This window comes from Microcaecilia unicolor, chromosome 6, assembly GCF_901765095.1.
Source record: "Microcaecilia unicolor chromosome 6, aMicUni1.1, whole genome shotgun sequence".
Classification (NCBI taxonomy): domain Eukaryota; kingdom Metazoa; phylum Chordata; class Amphibia; order Gymnophiona; family Siphonopidae; genus Microcaecilia; species Microcaecilia unicolor.
This window is the reverse complement of record NC_044036.1, coordinates 99,565,276-99,591,600: the sequence shown is the minus strand read 5'-3', so window position 1 is coordinate 99,591,600 and position 26,325 is coordinate 99,565,276. Positions and strand designations below refer to the sequence as shown.

At 45.2% G+C, this 26,325-nt stretch overlaps 1 protein-coding gene across 1 annotated transcript in view; it reads left to right on the top strand.

Annotated features, from left to right (window-relative positions):
- Positions 1 to 26,325, top strand: part of ASPM (abnormal spindle microtubule assembly) — a 220,455-nt gene that overhangs the window by 150,028 nt on the left and 44,102 nt on the right. Inside the window, 3 exon segments of the mRNA XM_030206746.1 lie at positions 2,699 to 2,836; positions 10,747 to 10,938; positions 25,719 to 25,911. Of these exon segments, the coding sequence (XP_030062606.1) occupies positions 2,699 to 2,836; positions 10,747 to 10,938; positions 25,719 to 25,911 (523 nt within the window).

The following is a 26,325-nucleotide window of genomic DNA, read 5'->3' as shown; positions in this document are numbered from 1 at the left end:
TCAGTCCAATTTGACTCTAGGACACCCATTCCAAATTCCATCTCCACACAAAATTCTGATCACAAATGCATCACACCTGAGCTGGGGAGCTCATATAGAGGGGCTTCACGTGCAAGGGACTTGGTCCTCCCAGTAGATCAATTTTCATATCAATTTTCTGGAACTTCAGGCGATTTTGGAATGCTGTAAATGCTTTCAGAGATTGTATCAAAATGATTTGCCAATCAGGTTGCGATGTACTATGTAAACAAGCAGGGGGGCTGGGTCCTACCCATTGTGTCAGGATGTAGTCGGGATAGTTGCAGTGGGCCCTTGGCTATGGCATGATGCTCAGAGCCACATTCCTGGCTGCCATTTAGAAGTCTGCTGGACAGGCTGAGCAGGGTCCTGCAACCACATGAGTGGTCTCTCAGTTTGGATGTAGCCCACGAAATCTTCTGATCATGGGACACTCCCTCAGTGGATTTCTTTTCCACTCACCTTCAACTACAGTGTCTCAGTACTTCTCCTGATACAGATCACACAATAGACTGGCATCAGATGCCTTCCTCGTGCATTGGAAGGAAGGTCTCCTGTAAGCATATCATATCCCTCTCATAGGGATGACTTTGTTGAAACTCAAACAGGATCAGGGGACCATTGACTTGATGGTGCCCTACTGGCTTAGACAGATCTGGTTCCCTCTACCTCTGGAGTTATCCTCCAAAGACTGTTTTCTGCCCCTCATCATGCAGAACGAGAGGTCTCTTCTGCATCCCAACCTCTGGACCCTGGCCCTCACGGCCTGGATGTTGAGAGTGTAGAATTGATCTCCTTGCTACTTCCTGAGGGTGTCTCCAGAATTTAAGATTCCACCAACAGGTGTTACTATTTTATGTGGAGGTTTGCTGTCTGGTGTGAAGGCAAAGCCCTAGATCCACTTGTCCTACACAAAAACTGCTTGAGTAACTCCTACACCTATCCGAGTCTGGTTTGGAAACCAACTCTGTAAGGGCTCACCTTTTGCAATCTGTGCTTATCACCACCATGTGGAGGGCATCCCATCTTTGTACAGTCTCTAGTTATTAATTTCTTGAGAGGTTTGATGTTGACAATGCCTCCTCTCAATCCTTCCACCATGTCTTGGGATCTCAATGTCATCCTTACCCAGCTGATTAAATCTCCTTTTGAGCCACTAGACTTTGTCATCTGAAGTACCTGACCTGGAAGGTCTTGTTTTTGGTGGCGGTTACTTCAGCTCACAGAGTCAGTGAGCTTCAGGCCCTATTAGCTGATTCACCTTACACTAGATTCCATAATAACAAGGCAGTTCTCCACACACATGCTAAGTTCGTTCTTAAGGTAGTGTCGGAGTTCCACCTTAGCCAATCAGTTGTCTTGCCAATATTCTTCCCCAAATCTCATACCCATCCTGGTGAAAATGCATATCATACCTTGGCCTGCAAGCAAGCCTTAGTCTTCTGTCTGGAGGAAACTAAAGCACATAATTCACCCAGCTTTTTGTTTGTTTTGATCCCAACAGGATGAGGACAGCCAACAGTAAGCATGCTTTTTCCAGTTGGCTAGGAGATTGCATCTCCTTCTCTTAGCCCAGGCTGGGCCTACTCGTGTTGCTGGCCCATTTGGGATCATCCTCCATTGAGGATCTATGCAAGGCTGCAACGTGGTCTTTGGTCCACACATTCACCTCTTATTACTGCCTTGAGCAGAATGCCGGACATGATGGTCGTTTTGGTGTGACAGTCCTTATTTGGTATCTACAATCCAACTGTACCCTCCTAGGGCCCCATTTTATTCTGTTCCAGGGTGCACTTCCACAACCAGTTTATGTATAAGATGAGGTTAATTAGATTTAAGTTAGTCTTACCATTGTGAGACTATTTTCCTAGTGTTTGTTTTTGGTTAACCTAGTAGCTAGGGATTCCCAAGTGTAAGGATATTACTTCCTGCTTGTTCTTGGAGAAAGCGAAGTTACTTACTTGTAGCAAGTGTTCTCCAAAAACAGTAGGACAGGTGTCCTTACACCCCTTCCACCTCCCTTTGGAGTGGAATTCTTTTTTAGCTGTTTTATGATAGTGAGGGTCCTGTGCTCATGGGTTGTGCAGGAAGGCACTCAAGCATGCGCGGTGGGGCCATTTCCAAAAGCCTCTTAAAGATACAGTGCACTAGGCAGCGTTCGTACTAGGCTCCGTTGGGATAATGTCACCCAAATGTAAGGATAACTGTCCTGCCATCCTCTAAGAACACACGCTACAGGTAAGTAGCTTCACAATCATATTCTTGCACAGATAATGTATTGTGAGGTGCTCAATATACCATGCATTCTCATCTGAGAGGTGTTCTCCATCAACCATTACTAGAGAGAATCTGATCGAGTCCTTTGACTGGGTAACAACAGATTGGGGGAGAGCACTAAATGTAATGTACTTCAGCAAGGCATTTGACCTGGTTCCACATAGACAACTTAGTTGTGATATCTAGAAAACTTTTCCTGTAAAAAGCAAATATTAGAAAGGGATTTTGTGTTATATCTCTGAGCCACAGGCTCATATGCTCCATACTGTGGTTGAAATAGAGCAACAACATATGAATAATGAAAAGTACTTCTTGACTCCAAATATGGCAGTAAGTGCAACCTTTTGGCTAAAGTCGAACATAATTATAGAACTTCTACTTAATTTGTCATATTGTAAAACAGGTTGAATCTGAGAGGGTATTGCGGTTTACAGCTGCTGCTTACCATCATCTGTCTGCTCTCAAAATTCAAAGGAGATATAGACTTCACCTGGCGCTGAAGTGTGCACAGAATCAGATAAATATGGTTATCTACATTCAGGTAAGAATAGAGCTATGACTCATCTAGATTTCCTCAACTATTTAATATAGAAGCATATAATACTGTTAATAAAAATAAAGGCAATTTTATTGAATGCTGGGCAAGTTCTAAATTTTTTTGCAGAACTGTTTATGTTTTAATGGCTTTTTGTTTTGTTTTCATAAAGTTATTTTAAAACAATATCCAATATGGAATCTAAGTCCATCTGTCTAGTTGGTAGTAAAACCCAGCTGTACTTCTAGTTTTGACCACATCCCAAGGCAACAAGCTACATAACCTAATTGTGCATTAACTTAAAGAAAAAACATTTAAAGTTTGTTTTGAATGTTACCACTTGGTATCAAATAATACAAGAATCAGGGAACACAGCATGAAAGGGTAAGTAACTTCCTTTTTACTTGTCCTCACTACTCATGATTTTATAAACTCCTTTTGTATTCTCAATGTTGACTTATCTCCAGGCTGAAAAACAGTAACATATCAAACCTTTTCTTTGTAAGAGAGCTTGTCTCTATCTCTTTTTCTGTGTATGCTAAATTTTTTGAGATAGGATGACCTTAACTAGATTTATATAATCATTATATTTTAATAATAACAATCCAGGTTTTTATAGACCACTTCTACCAAAGGCTTGTGGGGGCAGGGGGTTCAATAAAATAATTTCCAAAAATAAAAATACAACAGTTTCAAATTTAAGAAAATGTATAGAAAAGAGCTATGTTTTAAGAATTTGTCTAAAACAAAACATCAAAAATTATTTTTCTAAAATCATTCTAGTCTTAAATCCAGTGGGAGAGAGAGTGCCTACCGACAGCCACTTCCTAGTTGAAAGTTTTGGGGTTTTTTGAAAGCAATCCAAGAAGAAGTTGAATTTTATATATAAGAGTTGAATGAGGTGCAGTTGAAATTGTAGATAAGAAGATAGGTAAATAGGAGTAAACCCATGAAGAATTTTGAATTTTTTTTTTTTTGTTACATTTGTACCCCGCGCTTTCCCACTCATGGCAGGCTCAATGCGGCAGGCAATGGAGGGTTAAGTGACTTGCCCAGAGTCACAAGGAGCTGCCTGTGCTGGGAATCGAACTCAGTTCCTCAGGACCAAAGTCCACCACCCTAACCACTAGGCCACTCCTCCACTATGCAAAACAAAACAACTTAAATTCAGTTCTTGCTGGGATTGGGAGCCAATTAATTGATTTTAACAAGAGTAATCCTACCATGAATCATGGGGCTCAAAGATGACCACTCTAACCTGACACTGAGGTTTCTTTTTTCCTTTGTCTTCCTTAAAACTTTTCTCATTATGGTGAAACACAGGGGGAAGGCTTTGGCTTACCCCCCTCAGCAGAGCTCAAGTTCTGCATCTTGACCTATCGATAAATTTGTGAAGAAGCCCGGAACACAGATTCACTCGATAGAAGTGAGAAGCTGATGAGTGGCAGAGGTTCCATTGTGTCCCTTGTACTCAAGGTCAGCTAGAGCTCTGCCTTCTCAACCACAATAACTATACTTTGCTCATGGAGGCCAAGGCTTGAATTTTCCCTGTCTTACTATGGCTCCCCAAAGGATATGCTAAAGAAATTATCTTATGGAGGTTCTGAATGTTCCTGAGGATATTATTCCTCCATTTACTCAGGCTTACTGTTTCCCACATCTAAAAAATTAGGCAATACTCAACAAGTACTTCTTTGTTTTGATTATTTCCTATATCCTCCAATTTGAAATTCTTGGATCTTTTTTTTTATTTGTGGATTTGGGTGAGCTAGTAATTTAGATTTATTCTTCTTTAGTTACCTTTATTTTTTCCAAATTATTGATCACTTCTAATATAATAATTTGCACCTCCAACGTTCTGAAGCTGACTCTGTGGCAGCATGGCAGTGAAGCCATGTAGTGTTCGTAGGGTTCGTAATCGCCCCACCCTCGAGGGGTCTATATAGTTGCCAGGGAAAGAAACGCGACGTCAGAAGGAGAAGGGACCAACCACAGGCCTTGCACTCGTTCTCAGTGCCCTGCCCTCAGAGGGAAGGGAAGGCTGCATATAATATTCACCCACCGGAAGTTCGTTCCCTCCCTCCAAGTTCCAGGGTCGTCGTACCTCCCTCCGTCCCTTCCAGTTCCAGGCCCCCTCCCTCCGAATTTTAAAAGCCATCCTGACTTACCTCGCCGGGTTACAGCGGCTGGCAACAGCGGTAAAAAGCGTGCAGGCTCGGCAGTTCAGTTTTCCCTTCTCTGTCTCTCAGCTCTGATCCCGCCCTTGCGGAAACAGGAAATGAGGGCGGGACCAGAGCTGAGAGACAGAGAAGGGAAAACTGAAGTTAGTGCCGAGCCTGCATGCTTTTTACCGCTGTTGCCGGCCGCCGTATCCCCGACAAGGTAAGTCAGGATGACTTTTAAAATTCGAAGGGAGGGGGCTTGGGAGGGAGGGATGACGACCCTGAAACTCAGAGGGAGGGACAACAACCCTGGAACTGGGAAGAAGGGAGGACGGGCCCTGGAACTGGGAGGAAGAGAGGGAGTGACCCTGGAATTGGGAGGGGGGACGCTGGAACTTCCCTTAAAAACATTAATGGCAGAAGGTGATTACCTTGCTAGCGCCTGTTTCATTTCAATGAGAAATGGGATTTTTTTTACTAGTTGTTATATAAGTGTTTGTATTTGCTTGGTTGTTTATAGTTTATTTTTTATTTATTTGATTCAATAGAGTAAACCATATCATTTATTTTTATACAAAATTATTTTAACTTCTGCTTTTGATGGAGTAATCTAGTAGTTTATTTTTTTTTTTGGGGGGTGGGGGACAGGGAGACCTAAATAAAAAAAAAAAAAAAAAACCATTGCAATATCTAGGTGAGATAATCATGTATCTGGTATATCTTTTGCAAGTGGTAGAATATAGATTTCACCATCTGTTTAATATGAGGTTCTGTGATGAGGGATAATTCAATTAATACTCATAAACTTCTAATAGCAGTATTCAATGCAAAGGCCTTGCTATTGATGATGGGACTTTCTGATAGTATAGGGTGATCCTCATCACCAACCTATAGTAATGCAGGGTTTTTTTGTTTTTTTCATTCAACTTTAAAGTAAGACTCCATTTAATTAAGAATTCCTTCCAAACAAATATTGAATAATTAATAGATCTTAAATATGGAAGTGTCACAAGATAAAATGAGCTGGACTTCATGAGCACAGAAGTAATATAATAGCCCTAGCTCCCTGATTTCTTTTCCCAAACTACTAAGGGGGTCTTTTACTAAAGCTTAGCTTGAGTTATCTGCAGCAGGGCCTATAGGAATAAAATGGGCCCTGTTGCAGGTAACTTGAGCTAAGCTTTAGTAAAACACCCCTTAAAATAGTCATTAAAAAGAATGGGGAATGGAGGAGGGTCCAACTCTTGGAAATTTCCCCTAATCTACCGACTTTTCTTTTATGAAAAATAGAAAAAAAATGTAAACATTGTCTAACCTTTACAACAATTCCAATGTCTTCAACAATAAAAAGTAACTTGATCAAATGCAGAAGTTAAATCCAATTGATTTAATAAGGTAGTACCACGTTTATCAATTATCTAAGTTCATTGATCAAGGCAAGTAAATAACTCTGTTCTGTGATGTTTCCTAAACCCTGATTTCTTTGGGTCTAGTATATTAAAGTGCCATAAGTAAACTTGTAATTGCATAGACACTACTACATTAAGAGATTAGCTTAAAAAAAGTAATGTTAGCTATTGGTCTAAATTTGAGCAAAAATTCATATCTATCTTTTCAACTTTCAAAATTAGGGTTTAGAGATATACCAGGGAGGCTGGAAATATACCCTGTTCCAAAGACAAATTTACAATTGACAATAATCAGAGAACCAGGAAATATGTAGGGCGTGGATCAGACAGACAATTGGCCCTATCAAATGTAACAATTGATTTCTTTAATTCGTCAGGGGTAACGAAAACAACTTGTTTCCAGATTTGGTCTGCAACAGTACCCTCTGGGCATTAGAATTTCAATAATCTAAAGTACTACATGACAAATTAAGGGGTTCTTTTACTAAGGTGCGCTAATGGATTTAGCATGCGCTAACGATTAGCGCATGCTAAGAAACCCATTTTATACCTATGGACTTCATAGCATTTACACACCCTAATTATTAGCACACCTTAGTAAAAGGACCCTTAAAATGGTATACTGTCCTAACCGGAGGAAGGTGGTTTGGGCTCTGAAAGCTAATGGAAAAATAAAATAACTTCATCCAATAAAAAGCTATCACTTTATTTTCCATTTTTAATTTATATTTAATTTGTAATATACTGTTTGTAATATGCCAGTTTTTGAAATTTACACCTATTTTGATATTTTCCTCAGTACAGGGGGACAGACAACACTGTTTCACGGTCTGTGGCGTTTGCACTCTGTATTGAGCTTCTTAAGGGTTCAGTTTAATTTTTGTCTACATATTTATTTTATTTTTATACTAGTACAAAAGGCCCGTTTCTGAAACAAATGAAATGGGCGCTAGCATGGTACTTGTTTTCTGCCATGAATGTGTTGTAATAGTTTTTTATTATAATTGTGTTGTGTTGGTAATGAATAATTGTAATTTGTGCTTTATGTGCAATTTCATTTTTTAATTTTTGTTTTTTTGTAGTGTTTTTTTTTTTTGTATTTGTAGGATGTAGTATAAGGAAGTTACGAAATACTACATCCTACAAATAGGATGTTGTGTGCACGCGTGCTTCGTGATTATTTCTTGCCGAGTGTGTGTGAGAGTGTCTGTGTGAAAGAGAGAGAGTGAATGTGCGAGTGTGTGTGTGTGTGAGAGAGAGTGAGTCTGGGTGTGTGTGTGAGAATGAGATTGTGTTTGTTTGTTTGTTTGTTTGTTTGAATGAGAGTGTGTGCGAGCGCGTATGTGAGTCAAAGTGAGTGTGAGAGAGTGTGTTTCACATAGATAGTGTGAGAGAGTATGTGTGCGATACATACAGTGTCTGTGAGTGCGACAGTGTATGAGACGGAGAGTGTGTGTGAGACCGAGAGAGTGTGAGAGAGAGATGCTGTCTCTCCATGGCAGAGTGTGTGTATGTTGTAGTGTGGGTTGGGGTGTTGTAGTTTGGTTGTGTTTGTGGGTGTGAGTGAGTGAGAGAAGCTGGTTTTCCATGGTAGAGCTTGTGGGGTTTTTTTGGAGGAGGGGGAGAGTGTGGGTGTAAGTGAGAGACAGCGTGGCAGAGTTTGTGTCTGCTGTTGTGGGGGTGGTTGGGGGTAGTGTGTATCTGAGTGTGTTTCTCCATGGCACAATGTTTGAATGATGCTTGTAGGAAGGGGTTTGGTGGTTGAAGGAATGTATGTCTGTGTGTAAAGCCAGATGCTGTTTTTCCTTTGGATATTTCTTTTATGATGTTGGGGGGGGGGGGGGGGGTTGTTTGTGTGGGGAGGTTGTCAGAGTTTGTGTATGATTGTGTGTGTGCGGGGGGGGGGGGGGGGGGCAGTGTAGCAGCGTCTGTGTGGGAGAGTGTGGGCACTCACCATGATCAACGTTTCGTGCATTGAAATAATCCCGTCCGTTTTTCTGCTCCACTGTGATAAAATGACAGCTGCTGTTGTGCGTTAGCGGATTGTGAGTGATCGTAGCCGGTGTGCAGGCGCGCTTGTTGTTGGCTCGGGATTCGATTGGCTTTTTTTTTTTGTAGCGAGACACAGGCGCGCTTTCTGTTGTTATGCGAGTGGAGTTAAAGGCGCGCGCCTGTGTTCACGCGAGTTGGGGAGCTCCATTGTTTAATGCCGGTATAAGTCATTACCTGCCCTCGACGTTTTGACGCGAGGGCGGAGCAGACAGATGGTTGTTTGTTGTGGGCACGGGAGTGGCTTGGTGTGTTTTTGTTACCCGCCCTCAACGTTTTGACGCGAGGGCGGAACACACAGAGATGGAGCATGAGCTTCAGAAGCTTCAAACCCTTCACTGAAGCCACGGAGTCAGCTTCAGAACGTTGAGGGTGCTTTTTATTATATAGGATATTAACCTTTTGAGCAGGCTACATGGCTATGACACTACTTGATCCTAAATTAAAAATTAAAATTATTTTTTTGTACCTGTATGGTCTGGTCATTTATGTTTTCTAATCATGTTGATTTCAATCTCTGGTTTCTGCTTTACTCTACCTTCTCATAACTCTGTTGCCAGGGTTTCCTAACCCTTTTCCATTTGTCATTTTCATCTCTCCTCCTGGCTTCTTTACTTCCGTCTTTACATTCAGCATTGATCTTTTCCTTTTAGTTTCTTCCATTTATTTTTCTGCTTCTCTGTTCCGGTTTCATTATTAATAACCAGTCTTCAGTTTCCTTTTTTTAATGTATCTTCCTAGGTTTCCACTCTTTCCCTCAACCCAGTTTTCCCATTCCTCTTCCTCATATTCCCCATTCTTTCACTAACTCTGTAATCTCCTCCCACCATCCTCTCCCTATTCCATCCCATGGCTCCTTCTATCCAGCGGCTCCATCTTCTTTCTCTCCCCCCTTCCATCCAACGTCTGAACTCTTTCTCCCCTCCCCTTCCATCCTGTCTCTCACCCTCCCTTCTATCCAGCTTTTCCCATCTCTCTCTCTCTCTGTCATCCCCTTCCATCCACTGTCTCCCCCTCTCTCCCTCTTCCATTCAGTACCTATATTTCCCCCCTTCCATCTAGCTTCTCCCTCCTCTGCCCCTTTACATCCCCTACTTCCCCTCCATCTCTCCTCTTCCATTCAGTGTCTGATTCCCCCCCCCCCCCCCCCTCCATCTAGTGTCTCACCTATTCCATCCAGAATCTCCTCTCGGTCCCCTTCCCTGCTTCAGCCATCCAGGATCTCCTTTGTCTCTCCATCTTATATCCCCACCATCCGACATCACCCCTTTGTTCCCCCTCCCTACGATTGCCTCTTTAGTCCCCATCTAATATCGCCCTTCTGTCTGTTAGCCCCAAGCATTACCCTGTCCCTCTCCTCCCTCCCTCCAGCATGGCCCATCCCTCCCCAATACTATTGTCTTTTTCCCTTTCCCCTTCCTGCAGCATTGTCCCATCTCTCTTCCTCTCACCCCACCATTGTCCCATCCCTCGCCGCCCTGCTCCCTCCTGGTGATTCATTAAAACTTCTTCTTTGTCATCATTACCAAACTAGTCCAGACCAATGAGTTATGTCCATCCACCAGCAGAAGGCTGGTTATAGTTGAGCACCATTGCTTGGCTATTCGAAATACTGAGCATTCTAGGCTGCACGATACCCTTAAGAGGCAAAGTGCTTGAACTATTTTCTCAGTCTGCTTACACTGGTGGATGGACATAACCCATTGGTCTGGACTGGTCTATTACGATTAAAGGAAAGAAAATTATCAGGTAAGAAACATAATTTTTCCTTGAGTCTGCAGCTACCTGGAGGTGATCTTTCCTGCTCTGCTTCTTGCTCACTCTCCCCCCCCCCCCCCCCCCCCCCCCCCCACCCTTGGCAAAACACAATTAAACCATTCACTGCTGGCTTTCCTCCTGCCCCTACCTGGGCAGGGATAAGGACACAAATGCCCAGACACTGACTTCCTCCCAGGCTGCTACTACGGCAGCCTTGCCTCTTGCTCGCTTTATCTCTCCCCCCCCCCCCCCGCCAGCTTGCCACCATGGCTGCCAAACACAAAACTGTGTGCATGGCCATAGCCCTCCGTGTGCTGCTGCTGACTTCCTTCCTCCTTTCCTCATGATGTAACATCCTGTTTACTTAAACTTGAATTTTGGATTTCCATGCATATATGTATGATTGTGAGGCATATTGCTATCCACACTATGTAAAAGGTGTTCTATGAGTCTAAATGTTATTTCATTAACCTAAATACATTTTTAAGTAGATATAGTTCCGAACTCTCATTAACCTAATTACGTTTTCTTTAAGTAGAGATGGTTCCGAACTCAACTGCTGCGCAAGAAATTTCATCAAGATCGCCTGAAAATCATAAAGCTGCAACAAAGGATTAGATTGTGGTTGAACCGTCGAAATAGAGCTGCATCCATAATCCAGAGAGCAATACACAAATTCTTCATCCATAGACAGCAAGAAAAAATAAAGAATGGAATAATCAAACTTCAGGTATATATACAAATTAGTTCCTGTGCATAATGTAATAAGAACATTTTCATTCCTTATTAGCAATTTCTCTTTTTTTATCTGGATTATTTACATTGTAATGGGCAGCAGGCAAAGACCAGTATGGTTGTCATGGTAACATAGTAAGTGATGGCAGAATAAAGACTTGAATGGTCCATCCAGTCTGCCCAACAGTCATATTATCAATTCAAGATTAAATCAAGGTGGCTAAACTTGTACCTGTTGTTCTGACAGGTTACACTTCTCTAGGTTTTCTTTGAAGTATGAAGGTTGGCTTTGGTTGTATCCTCTTGCTTTGATTTTATCCTTATTATATAGGGATCCTCTTTGTTTATCCCATGCCTTTTTGAATTCTGTTAGTTTTTGTTCCCATCACCTCACTGGGTGGACATTCCAGGCATCCACCACTCACTCTTTCACATAGTTTATAGTTGATGTGCAGTGTCTGCCTTTTGAATAGGCCAGTGCTGGGTTCAGAAGGACCCTTTTCAATGAGGGCATGAGACAGTTTATTTATTATGAGTGCGTATTATTTCAAGATCAACCTTAAAACACAGATTTTCCATCAGCAAGCAGGATTGAGTTAGATACATAAATTAGCGATGTCATCCTCTAGAACTGCTCTCCTAGCCTAACTTTACTGTAAAGTTCTGAGCATGTGCAGCAGTCTCTTCCGTTTTAATTTTTTCTGCTCATTTGAATGATGTGGAACAGAACCCTCCTGTATTTTTCTAACATGTTTTTCATTGTTTGATTTACTTCCTTCAAAAAATAGGAGACTGTCAAAATCAGGGTTTCAAAATGTTCATTTGTGCCTAAAATGTGGCAGAAAAATCCAGACCTTTGACATTTATACCATTGTCTTTTTTTGGGCTTCGGTCCTAAACACAGTCAGAAGGATTATAACCGTTCTTTGTGAATAACACCAAGAGCATGAAGAGACTGTCTAAATCCCTTAAGTGAATATTTAAACACTGAAGTTGCTCCTAAAATTCTTATAAAAGACCTTGAGGGGCATAATCGAACGAGGCTCCCAAGTTTTCCTGGGGCCGTCCTTGCAGGACGGCTCCATGAAGGGGCGGGGAAACCTGTATTCTCCGAGGACAAGCAGGCTGATTGTTCTCACATATGGGTGACGTCCGATGGCAGCCCCAGGAACGGAATCTTCCTAGCAACAAAGTTTGCAGAGCCCTCGCGTGTACGCATGCGCACCGCCTTCCCGCCCAAAGCGCGAACGTGTCTCGGTCTCTTTTTTTCCGCGGTCAGAGTGGCTGTGTTTTCGCTGCTCTGTGCCCCAGAAAGAGCCCTCACAGCTTTGTTTTCGTTGTTCGTCCCTTTGTTTCCTCTTCTGGATTGTTTCTTTCTTGTTTGTTTTATTTATTTTTTTTTTTTTTAAAGTTTTCCTTTACCGCTTAGTTTTTGGCCTCTAAGTTTCCTTTCGCTTTCGTGCGCAGCCTTTTTGGCCGCCCGTACGGGGTTTTTTCCCTGGGTTTGGTGCCTTTTTTCAGCATCATTGTGAGTTTTGACTTCGCTGCCGTGATTTTTTCCGCTCATGTCCTCGAAGCCTGCCAGCGGCTTCAAGAAGTGCACGCGGTGCAACAGGAGAATCTTGCTCACTGATCCGCACGTTTCGGGTCTTCAGTGTCTGGGGGCTGGTCATCGTCCCAACGCCTGTACTTTGTGTCTTCAACTCAAAAAGAGGACCCAGGCGGCGAGATTGGCTCAGTGGAACCTGCTGTTGGGAGCCCCGTCCAGTTCTTTGACGTCGGTAGCTGTATCGATGTCATCGAAGGTGGTATAGAGGTCGGCATTGGAGAGTGCATCGACGTCGGGAGCACAGGTGATGGCTATCTATAGGGGCCCCCCATGCTGGTACCTCGAGGGCTCCTGCGGTACAGAGCCATCAGGACCGTCCTCTTTCGGACCTGTCCCCGAGGAGGCGTGTCCCATTGGTCGCCTTCCTGCCATGGTACTGAGAGCTCCGGGGCGCCGAAGGATTCGGCACCCGCTAAGTGTTGACGCCGAGAGGACCGCTCCCCCGCTATTCAGGAGGTGTCGATTGGCTTCTCATTGGACAGCCCGGTACCGCCTCCCCACCGCAGGCAGATTCTGGCATCGTCTCCTGCACCGGCCTCTCTGCTTCTCTCGACAGATGCTCTTGACGAGTGCCTCCGAGCCATCCTTCCTGAGATCATGGAAGGGCTGCTGTGATCGTCAGCTTCGGTGCCGGGGGTGCTTGCGGCGGCTGGCTCCCCACCTGTGGTGAGGTCTCCAATGCCAGTGCCACTTGCGGTATCGGCTTTGCCTGTATCGGTGCCACGTGCAGTGTCTGCTTCGGCGACCACCCGAGTTGACTCCCCGGCGTCGATGGAGGGAGCTTCATCGCCGCCGGTGCTGGAGTCTTCTTCTCTACCCCGCCATCGAGGACGTAGTGCCTCGGCATCGAGACGGGCTCGGATTCGTACTGCAGTCAGAGAGCTGGTGTCCGATACCGAGGGGGAGGACTCGTGGGAAGAAGAGGAACACCCCAGATATTTCTCTGACGAGGAGTCTTGTGGTCTTCCTTTTGATCCCAGTCCTTCACCAGAGAGAAAGCTTTCTCCTCCTGAGAGCTTGTCTTTCTCCTCTTTTGTACGGGAAATGTCTACGGCCATTCCCTTCCCAGTGGTTACTGAGAATGAGCCCAGGGCTGAGATGTTAGAGGTCCTGGACTATCCTTCGCCACCTAAGGAATCGTCCACTGTTCCTCTGCATAATGTCCTTAAACAGACATTGCTGACGAACTGGGCGAAATGGTTATCTAATCCCCACATTCCCAAAAAGATTGAGTCCCAGTATAGGATCCATGGAGACCCAGAGTTGATGAAGACCCAGTTGCCTCATGACTCCGGCGTTGTGGATTCTGCTCCCAAGAAAGTCAGGAGTTCCCGGGATTACGCCTCGGTGCCCCTGGGGCGCGAGTCGAGAACTAGACTCTTTTGGGAGGAAGGCCTATCATTCTGCTATGCTTTTGTCCAAGATTCAGTCCTACCAGCTCTACACGAGCATCCACTTGTGGAACAATGTGCAGCAGCTGGCGGACTTGGTTGAGAAGCTCCCGTTGGAGCAGGCCAAGCCTTTTCAGGAGGTGGTCAGGCAGCTGAAGGCGTGTAGGAAATTCCTGTCCAGGGGTGCCTACGACACTTTTGATGTTGCGTCCAGGGCCGCTGCTCAAGGGATAGTGATGCGCAGACTCTCATAGCTGCGTGCCTCTGACCTGGAGAATCGAGTCCAGCAGCGGATTGCCGATGCTCCTTGCCAGGGGGATAATTTCCTTAATACCAATAAACCTTTTCAATCTGATAAAATGCCTATTATCCACAAAAGAAATAACCACAACCACAGTCTCCACAAACAGCAGAGCAACTGGCAACTTTTTTAGAACAAAAAAAAAATAGTTAAAATCAGAGGAGGAGTCCTCAAATTAAGTCAACCATCAAGATATTTACGAAAAACAGTCAGCTACACATACAGGAATAGCTAGCAGTAGAATCTGGTCTTCCTTCCAACTACCAACCCATGACACAGTAAAACATTACCTCCTAAAATATTCAAACTCACAATGGATCCTTGTCCTAGTTACCTAATGAAGGAAGCTCCTAATATATTCATCATTCTGCTTCAGCAGCATATCCCCTTCCCACTATTCCATGGCACGTTCCCCGATAATAAAGGTTCTATTATCCTAACACCAATACCAAAAAACAGTTCAATCACCATAACTGATGTAACATACTACAGACCAGTAGCCTCCATTCCTTTGATGATAAAGGCGATGGAAGGAATAGTAGCAGCACAAACTATGGACTACCTTTCACATTTCTCCCTACTACACAAATCACAATTAGGTTTCAGACCATGCTATAGCACCGAGACTGTCCTTACTACCCTAATATCAAATCTCACAAAAGAAATTATCATAGGGTCTAAGATCTTAATAATGCAGTTCGATATGTCTAGCGCATTCGATATAGTAGATCATAATATCCTACTAAACATATGAGACAACTTTGGTATATGTGGCACAGTCCACAAATGGTTTCAAGGATTCCTGAAATCAAGATCTTGCAAAGTGAAAATGAAAGGAACCTTATCCTCTCCTTGATCACTGGACTGTGGCGTCCCTCAGAGTTCTCCATTATCGCCCCATTCTGTTTAATGTAATGATGTTACCACTAAGCAACAGACTAGAAACAGCAAGATTCAAAACATTCATATATGCTGACGATGTTACCATATACATTACCGTCAAAAAGAACATTAATGACATCTTACAAAAGGTAAAACTTGGCTTAAATCTGATGGAAACCTGGGTCTCAGAATCCAAACTAAAGCTAAAAAAAAAAAAAAAAACTAAACTCATGGTCATTACTAACCTATTTGACCAAAACGACTAGTTTCACAATTGACAACACTTCATTCCCCATTGACAATAATCTGAAAATTCTAGGTATAATTATAGACAAACATTTAATAACATTTGATACTCAAGTTTCCTCAGTAATCACAAACTCTTTTAGGTCTCTTTGGAAACTAAAAAGGATCAGACCCTATTTCTCATCAGAAACATTCAGACTATTGGTACAATCATTAACACTATCCCAATGTGATTATTGTAATGCCATATATGCTGGCTGTAAGGAGTACCTGTTGAAAAAACTCCCAACAACTCAAAACACTGCAGCCAAGTTCATATATAAAATCTCTCATTTTGAAAGTGCCTCTCCTTTATTAATCAAATTACGCTGGCTTCCCATCATAGCGAGAATCATCTTCAAATTATGTACCTTTGTCTTTCAAATACTAAATGGCACAGCTCCAGACTATATGGTACTATTAATAAGCGTACCTCAAAGAAACACTAAATATGAGGCCAGAAACTATCTCAGACTACACCTCCCAAATTGCAGAAAAAGTGGTCTACAAAATTGTCCACTCTGCAGATTTCACTTACCTAGGAACCAAATAGTGGAAATCCTTACCACCCAAAAAAGAAATATACAGGAATATACTAGATTCCGCAAAATCCTCAAATCGTTCCTATTCAAACAAACCCTCACAAAGAACAACCATATCTCAAACAATTAATTATTACCTGAATTGGTTATTACTCTATTTACCATTAACTTTCTCTTTGCTTCATGTGCAATTTCTTATTCATAATAGATTTTCTAAATGTTAAACATCCATAGCTATACCAGTATGTTTGATATTGTTGTAAGAATCCAATTTTACAATACAAATTACTTTCTTATGCATTATATTGTATGTATCCTATACTGTTTATTTTGAGCCACATTGAACTCAGACTTGTTTGGGATAATCTGGGATATAAATGTCACAAACAAAATAAAAATAAATAATGTTTCTGCTCATAATCTCTGCTCATCCTTTGATAAAACAATTTTTGAAGAGTTTGATATACCTATGACTGCTGCTGCAACCTTCAGCTCCTATATGGAATTTAAATCTAGTATTGACCTATTAGGACCATTATTCAAACCAATGGCTACAGCACCCTTAAACCCACTCCTTGTCAGCATAGCATCAGCATGCCACATCAGTGAGATTCAAGCACAGATCCACTTATCCTCTGTACACTAGATTCTTTCGCACCAAGTTTCTGTTGCGCTCTCACCCCAAATTTCATCTTTTTTTAATTTAAAATTCTCAAACTAACATATTATTCAAATGAAAGAGAGAAATATACAAGTCCACATTATAAGGAGAATTTGAGTACAAACCATAAGGAAAGAATAAACAAAAGGCAATTCAAACAGATAATAACAATTGTACTACCACTTTTACAGTATATAATTAGACCTATAATAACTATACTAACTATACTAACTCCCCCACCTGACAGTCTTCTCTCAGCTTTTTCTTGTCCTCATCACTGAGGACTTCCAATTTCGAAACATAGCTTCCATATCATCAAGCTGATCAATCCATAGATTGGTGGGTTGTGTCCATCTACCAGCAGGTGGAGATAGAGAGCAAACTTTTGCCTCCCTATATGTGGTCATGTGCTGCCGGAAACTCCTCAGTATGTTCTCTATCTCAGCAGGTGGTGGTCACACACAGCAGCAGCTCTGGCTAGGCCTCCAAGCCTAATTTTTAGGTTTTGTTGAGTGCCTGGGGTTGAGGGCTCTTTTGAGCAAGTGCAAACCTGGTGGTGCCAGGTCCCTCCTTTTCTCCCCCCTCCCGCTGGCTCCGTTTAAAAAAAAAAAAAAATTTTAAACGTCCTTAAAGGCGTTTATTTCGACGTTTATTTAAACGTTCATTGCAGCTACTCACTGGGACACCAGTTCGTTACAGCTCGGAGCGGACAGCAGGTAATTTTTACCTTTTTATAGCGGGCAGGGGGTTCCCCGATTCTTCTCCTCGTGGCATATGGCGTCGGAGGGCGAGGGCGCAAAGGGTTGCTCCCCGGATCGCTTGAGCGCTTCTAGATGGGATGCGGGGGTCTTACAGCCTGATTCGCCCTTGTTGGGTGACAGTTTCGTGACCGATGAATGTCCCGGTCCTTCCTCCGGCGTGGCGGTTTTTCCAGCCATAAACGCCCATCCCCCGCTCCTCGCCTCCGCCATCTTGGCCGGCCACGCGGCTCGGACGGCTTCTTCGTGGGCCGCCCTTGAGGTTGGAGACATTAATGCCATGAACACCCTTAATTTGGGCGACGGCACAAAAGCGGCTAAAGTTAAGCGCCGTTCTTCCCGCGCGGCTCCTTCGCGGAGTGTCGCGCCGGACGCCATTTGGATGAGCAGCATGTCTCTCCCCCGCTCTTGCGAGCGCCGGTTGAGGGTGCGTCTAGGGCTGTTGCCCAGGCTGCGGAAGTGCACAGTCTGGGGGGTTTCTCCCCCGTGTTTGTTTTGCTGCTGCATCAGGCTTTCCTCATGCAAAACGCTGCCCCTGCTCCCTCGTCTGGTAAAGAGGTTGAGGTTCCCAGAGGTAAACGCCCTCGGGTTGATTCCCAGGCCTTGGAGGACTTTGTCTCCTCCGATGTAGATGAGGGCAGCGTGTCTGAGGTCTCCCAACGGTCCTTTGCGGATTCCTTGGAGGAGACGGATCCCCGCTCGGATGGAGCGGATGACCCCTCTGCAGCGGCTCTTTAGCTCAGAGGATTTGCCCAACCTGTTAGTGCAGGCCATGGGCATTTTGAAGATTTCCTCTCCGGAGGACGTCTCTCCCTCAGCCCCTGTTGGCTCTGCCATTATGCTGGGGACGAAGCGCCCGCCTAGAACCTTCCACATGCATGATGCCATGCACTCCTTAATTTCGGCTCAATGGGATGTCCCGGAAGCGAGCCTTAAAGTGGCTAGGGCTATGTCCCGCCGCTATCCTTTGCCTGAAGGTGAACGTGAGGCCTTTCTGTGGCCTACCGTGGATTCTTTAATCACTGCGGTGACTAAGAAAACGGCGTTACCAGTGGAAGGTGGCACGGCCCTAAAGGACGCCCAAGACAGAGGATTGGAGGCGGCCTTAAGGTCGTCCTTTGAGGCGGCTGCTTTAAGTTTGCAGGCCTCAGTTTGCGGCTCCTATGTGGCCAGGGCGTGCCTGACTATGGTGCAGCGGGCTTCCCCCTCGGATCATTCCTTGAGGGCTGTTTGGCCGGCCCTGGAATCGGGCTTAGCCTATTTGGCAGACTTGCTGTATGATGTCTTGAGAGCCTCAGCTAAAGGCATGGCTCAGACAATCTCTGCGCGGCGGTGGCTTTGGCTGAAACATTGGTCTGCTGACCATGCCTCTAAATCCCGCCTGGCTAGATTGCCTTTTAAAGGCAAGCTGCTCTTTGGGGTCGAGCTGGACAAAATCGTGACCGATCTCGGCACGTCTAAGGGCAAGAAGTTACCAGAGGTCAGGGCTCGGGCTAGTACTCACCCTGGTACCTCCAGAGGACGGGCTCAGGAAGCCCGTCGGTACCGCCCGGGCAGGTCGGGCTCCTCTGCCCTCTCTTCCTTCAAGAGGAACTTCTCCCCCAAGCAGCATTCCTTTCGCAGAGACCGCCGTCCCGGAGGTGCTCCCTCCGGTCCTCCCCCAGGGTCTCGTACCCAATGACGGGGCCTTGGTCCACGCCTCAGTGCAGATTGGAGGACGGCTGTCCTCGTTTCTGGGCGAGTGGACCACAATAACTTCAGACGCGTGGGTGCTGGAAGTCATCAGAGACGGCTACAAGCTAGAGTTCTGCCGACCCTTAAGAGACGGGTTTGTACTCTCTCCCTGCAAGTCTCCGGTCAAAGCTGTGGCAGTGCAGCAGACCTTGGACAATCTGATCCGCCTGGGCGCGGTCGTTCCGGTGCCAGAAAGTCAGCTTGGCAAGGGACGTTACTCCATTTACTTTGTGGTACCAAAGAAAGGAGGTTCTGTACGGCCTATCCTCGACCTCAAGGGGTCCATTGGGCCTTGAAAGTTCGGCACTTTCGCATGGAGACCCTCCGCTCTGTTATAGCGGCAGTGAAGGCAGGAGAGTTCCTGGCATCCTTGGACTTCAAGGACGCGTACTTGCATATTCCCATCTGGCCTCCTCATCAACGCTTTTTTGCGTTTTGCAGTACTGGTCGACACTTCCAGTTCAGAGCCCTCCCGTTCGGGTTGGCTACTGCTCCGCGGACCTTCTCCAAAGTAATGGTGGTCATCGCGGCCTTCCTGTGGAAGGAAGGAGTTCAAGTCCATTCTTATCTGGACGACTGGTTGATCCAAGCCCCTCTTATGCAGAGTGCGGCAAAGCTGTGAACCGGGTGGTTGCTCTTTCGAGCTCCCTGAGGTGGATCATCAACTGGGAGAAAAGCCAGCTGCGCCCGACTCAGTCCCTGGAGCATCTGGGAGTTCGATTCGACACCCAAGTGGGCAGAGTGTTCCTGCCAGACAATTGGATTGTCAAGCTTCAGGCTCAGGTGGACTAGTTCCTAGTAGTCTCTCCTATTCGGACTTGGGACTATGTGCAGCTGTTGGGCTCTATGTCGGCCACGATGGATGTAGTGCCCTGGGCCAGGGCTCATATGAGACCACTTCGACAATCTCTGCTGCTGCGCTGGACTCCGATGTCGGAGGATTATGCTGTGCGCCTTCCCTTGGACCCAGCAGTGCGCAAGGCGCTGAGCTGGTGGACGCAGACAGACAAGTTGTCTGCAGGAATGCCTCTGGTGACCCCGGAGTGGATTGTCGTCACGACGGACGCCTCTTTGTCGGGCTGGGGAGCCCTCTTCTTGGGAAGGACAGCGCAGGGGCTCTGGTCTCCTGCAGAGGCAAAGTGGTCTATCAACCTCCTGGAACTCAGAGCCATTCGGTTGGCGTTTTTGGAGTTCATCCCGGTACTGGCGTTGAAGCCAGTACGGGTCCTGTTGGACAATGCCACGGCTGTGGTCTATGTCAACCGCCAGGGAGGTACCAAGAGCGCCCCTCTAGCCAAGGCAGCCATGAATCTATGCCAGTGGGCGGTAGCGAGCCTGGAGCAGCTGTCAGCAGCCCACATTGCCGGAGTCATGAATGTCAAGGCGGACTTTCTCAGTCGCCATACCTTGGATCCCGGAGAGTGGCAGTTATCGGCTCAGGCGTTCTTGGATATCACGAAGCGCTGGGGCCAGCCGAGCCTAGATCTATTGGCGTCATCGGCCAGTTGCCAAGTGCTGCGCTTTTTCAGCAGAGGACGGGACCCTCGATCTCTGGGAGTCGATGCTCTCCTCTAACAGTGGCCACACAAGAGCTTCTCTATGTGTTCCCGCCCTGGCCCATGTTGGGCAGGGTGCTAGACCGATTGGCAAAGCATCCGGGCTGGATAATCCTGGTGGGGCTGCCAGTGGAGCAGGGTCTGTTACATCAGGGTCCCGTGGTGATGGAGGATCCCTCCCCCTTTGGGCTTACGGCCTGGCTATTGAATGGCAGCGTCTGAGGAAGAAGGACTTCTCAGACAAGGTCGTCGCCACTATGCTGAGAGCGAGGAAGCGCTCTACTTTTACTGCTTACGCCAGGGTTTGGCGTACCTTTGCAGCGTGGCGAAGCAGGCTCATTTTCTTCATTCACTGCTCCAATTTCTTCAGTGTTGGCATTCCTGCAAGAAGGTCTGGAGAAAGGCCTGTCGCTCAGTTCCCTTTAAGTCCAGGTAGCGGCCCTGGCTTGCTTCAGGGACCGCCTGAAGGGTGCTTCCCTGGCTTCGTAGCCAGATGTGGTGCGTTTTCTCAAGGGAGTTAAGCACCTGCGCCCTCCTCTGCACTCAATGGTGCCTGCGTGGAATTTTAACCTGGTGCTCAGAGCATTACAGAAGCCGCCTTTTGAACCCTTGTTGAGGGCAACTCTGAAAGACCTGACGTTGAAAGCAGTCTTTTTGGTGGCTATCCTTCAGCCAGAAGAGTTTCCGAGCTCCAGGCACTCTCATGTCGAGAGTCTTTTCTGCAGTTCACTGAGGCAGGAGTGACTATTCGCACAGTGCCTTCCTTCCTGCCCAAGATTGTTTCTCGCTTCCATGTGAATCAGCAGCTCTGTCTCCCTTCCTTTCGTAGGGAGGACTACCCAGAGGAGTACTCTGCTCTTAAATATCTGGATGTGAGACGAGTCATCATCAGATACTTGGAAGTGACCAATGATTTCCGGAAATCGGATCATCTGTTTGTCCTGTTGGCAGGTCCTCGTAAGGGTCTGCAGGCTGCTAAGCCTCCAGTGGCAAGATGGGTCAAGGAAGTCATTGCCGCGGCTTATGTGGCCGCGGGGAAGGTGCCGCCTATCCAGCTGAAGGCTCACTCCACTAGAGCTCAGGCGGCCTCGATGGCAGAGGCCGGGTCCGTCTCCTTGGAAGAGATATGCAAGGCGGCAACTTGGGCATCGGCCCATACATTCTCCATGCATTACCGCTTGACTGTGGCGGCACGGGCGGAGGCCCGGTGTGGAGCTTCAGTGTTGAGTTCAGGGATTTCTATGTCCCGCCCTGGGTGAGTACTGCTTCGGTACATCCCACCAATCTATGGATTGATCAGCTTGATGATATGGAAGGTAAAATTATGTATAATCATACCTGATAATTTTCTTTCCATTAATCATAGCTGATCAATCCATAGCCCCGCCCAGATATCTGTATGGTTTCTATTCTGGTTGCATTTCAGGTTCAAGTTTAGTCTTCAGTTACTTCAGGAAGACTTCGGGTTCAAGTTTTTTCACTTGGATTCTTCAAGAGTTGAGACGAGTTTGTGTTACAGTGAGCTGCTGCATTCCTCTCCCCTCCGTTTTACGGGGCTGGATTGAGACATAAATTCTGCCGGCACTCCCTCCCGCTTCGTGCGGTTGTAGGGCAGTTTTGTACCCCTCCCGCTTCGGCGGTGCTAGGGTCAGTCAGCTCCTCTTGCGGTTGCAGGATAAGCCAGATCCCCCCGCATCGGCGGGTGTGGTGTCCCTCCCCCGCTCCACGGGGATGAGCTGGACGGATTCCCCTCCCCCACTTGTGTGGGGATGAGCTGGGTTAATTCCCCTCCCCCACTTGTGTGGGGATGAGCTGGGTTAATTCCCCTCCCCCGTTTCGGCGGTGGTGAGCTGGGCAGAGTGTCCCTTTGTGGGTGTAATTCTCTAAGTGCTGAGTCCTGCAGATGGAGCTTGATATCGACATACTGAGGAGTTTCCGGCAGCACATGACCACATATAGGGAGGCAAAAGTTTGCTCTCTATCTCCACCTGCTGGTAGATGGACACAACCCACCAATCTATGGATTGATCAGCTATGATTAATGGAAAGAAAATTATCAGGTATGATTATACATAATTTTACCTTATGTTCCTGGATTGCAAATTGTGTCTCTTTATTGTGACCAAGCAAACTTGATGTTAACTTGACGTTTCCTGGTAAACTTGGAGCTCATGCTCTATGATCAATTTCAACCTCAGTAGCCCACTTGTGGGGTATTCCTTACCTAGGCATTTGCTAAGCTGCAACATGGTCCTCTTTACATATTTTCACAAATCATTGAATAGACAGTACTTCTATAGTAGATGCAACCTTTGGTCAATCTGTCCTATTTAATCTTTTTCTTTAACCTGTCTCCTCCACCCAAGCATTACTCCAGGTTGTTTGCCTATGATCTGCATTTCTAAGAAACACTCAGCTAGGGAGTGGCCTAGTGTGTCTATATTAACTTCAAGACTATTGTAGCAACATTGTTCTGAAAGGCTGTTCGACAAAATGTTTTGGAGGGTCAACATGAAATTTAATGTGGATAAGTGCAAAGTGATGCGCATTGGTAAAAAGACCCCAAATTGTGGCTACATGATGATAGATTCCACATTTGAGTGGCCACTGAGGAAAAGGATTTAGGTGTCATTTTGGATGATACATTGAAATTCTTTGCTCAGTGTGCAGCAACAGCCAAAAAAATGCAAACAAGTTAGGTATGATGAGGAAAGGAATAGAGAATAAAACAGAGAATATCACAATTCCTCTATATTGCTCCATGGTGAGACCACATGTTGAGTATTGTATTCAATTCTGGTTATCGCATCTCAAAGAAAGATGATGTAGAAATGGAAAAGTTACAAAGAAGGGCAATCAAAATGATTGAGGATGGAATAACCTGGAGTGGAGGAGTGGCCTAATGGTTAGTGCGGTGGACTTTGATCCCAGCATCCTGGGTTCAATTCCCACTGCAGCTCCCTGTGACCCTGAGCAAGTCATTAAAAAAAAAAAAAGATTGTGAGCCCTCTAGGGACAGAGATGGTACATACTTATAACTGGATTGTAAGCTACATTGAACATGAACTCTGTTTGGGATAATGCAGGATACAAATATAATAATAATATGAGAAAAGGCTAAAGAGGTTAGGGCGATAAAATCCACTTCATTCAGGAATGGATAAATGCTTTCAAATAGTAAAAAAACAGCTAGGAGACATGCCATGAGGTTACACAGTAACACATTTCAAGTAAATATAAGAAAATATTTTTTCACTCTAATGTATAATTAAGCTCTGGACTCATTTTCAGAGGAAGTGGTAAAAGCAGTTAATTTAGCTTGATTTAAAAAAAGATTTGAATACATTCCTGGAGGAAAGGCCCTAAACTGTTAAGGTTGACCTGGGGAATACCACTGCTTATCCCTGAGGTTAAGTAGCATGGAATCCTCGCTACTCTTTGAGTCTTTGCCAGCAGGACCACCGAGAGGGGGGGGGGCAAAATTCCCTGTACCCAGCCTCCAAGGGGGGGGGGGGCCCTGTGCCGGCAAGCTTCTTCTAGTTTTATCTGTCTCCTGCTTCTGTGTTGACCCGGCATTAATGCAATCATCTGGTTCCCGGCACAAAGGAGCAGTCAAACATAGAAGGTAAGGGAGTGCCCGCATATGTTGGGGGTGGGGGCCAGCACCAAGGCGGCCCAGGTGGGCGGGGGAGCGGTCTTGCCCTGGGCCCGGTTGTGTCTCTCAGTGGCCCTGTTTGCCAGATACTTGTGATATTGACTTGCCACTGAAAATGTTGCTTACTTAGATAGGCCCTTGATCTGAGCCAATACAGCAACTCTTATGTTCTTAACCCTTCTAGATCTTAAAGAATGATTTGGTGTTTCTTCATATGGTTCCCTCTTTTTCTTACCAAAGTTTGCTTTGATCTTCGCTTTGAATCGGGTGGTTTCCTAACTGCCCTTCGCTCAAATGTCAGGGGCAGGTTCTGGTTGCACACTTCATAAATTGGACCTGTGTAGAGTTTGAGTGTACTATCGCTGTCACAAATGAGTTCAGGTGATCGAGTCACCTATTTGTGCTGTTTCATGGGCTGTGCAAAGGAGTGTCGGCCTCTGAGGCAACTATCACATGATGGATCAAGGTATCCATAGAGCCAGACTATATTTTGGCGAAGTCTACGGGGCTCACTCAGTGTGGATCCATGTTAACACCTGAGTGGGGTCCTCGGGCAGTTTCTCTGGAGCACATTTGCCAGTTAGCTACTTGGTCCTCCCTCCATTATTTTTGTGAAGAATTACAAGCTTGATGTAGGGGCTAGAGATAATACCACCTTTGGCAGTGTGATTGTGTAGGGAGCCTTGTCTTCCGCCTTCATAGATGTTTAGAGCGCTAGTATATCTCACTGGTTTACACTGGTCTATCTGGATAATAAGGAAGGTGAAATTTTAATCTTACATGTTAATTTTCTTTCCTTGAGTCTGCTAGACCAGTACAACATCCTGCCCAGGAAGACTGTCGGTAGGGGTATTATGTAGCAGTTCTGTGAATTGTGTGCTTTGCACCATTTTATTCTCATGCTCTTGACTTTCTTGTTTAATTTGACGGAACAATGTAAGCTATATTGAGCCTGCAAATAGGTGGGAAAATGTGTGATACAAATGCAATAAATAAATTTATAGTTTAGTCTTAGTTGCTTTTCTTGGGGGCTTCAATAGGGCTACAGGAAGTAATCTTGGTTTTTGGAAGAATATATTGTCTGACTTCAGGCTGCACCACCGCTTACACCAGAAATCTGTCTGTTCTCTACCTCCATATGCTGGTTGGAGAACATAGCGTTTTGGACTGGTCTAGCTAGACTCAAACAAAGAAAATTAAAAAGTAAGGTTTAATTTCATCTTGTTATGATTCTCTGTATATGGAAGCAAAAGAGTTGGCAAAGGAAGAAAGACATTTGTGGTGTTTAAATATTGTACAATTTGCTATGTTCACCATGAGTAAACAAAACATATAAAAAAAAACTATAGTACTTTGCTGTCTATGCTTGACATTTTTAAACCCAATTGTAAATTTTTCTAGGCATTATGGAGAGGATATTCCTGGAGGAAAAGCAATAGTACAGCAAAAATGAGAACTTTAAAACAACGCCTAGAAAAAGCCAACAAAGACAGCCGAGAAGAAAACAAGCTGTGTAACAGATCTGCGATTGCAATTGATTACCTTCTGAAATATAAACATCTTTCTTACATTCTTGCTGCTTTAAAGCACCTAGGTAAGCTTATTTGGTTTTGAGGAGTTCTTTTTCAAGATATTTTCCTTTTATTTTTACTTAAGCCAGGATGAGAGAGAACCCCATACTCAGTATATCTGCTTTGCTGGGGGAAGTTGGGACATATCCTATATAATAAAACGCACTTCCAACATTCTGAAGCTGACTGCATTGCTGAGGCATTCCTGCTCTCTGTATTCATCTCCTGAATTGACATAACGTACTTCCGGGTTCGTCACAAGCAGAAATGACCAACCACACAAGGTTTCTTGGCTTCAGAATGTTGGAGGTGCATTCTATTAAATAGGATTGGTCAGTTCCTTGAAGCACAGCCAGAGCTCAGCGTCCTGCACAGTAACTCTCAGACACCAGAGAGGGGGGGGCCTGACAACAGAGGGAGGGAGGGGGGGCTGACAC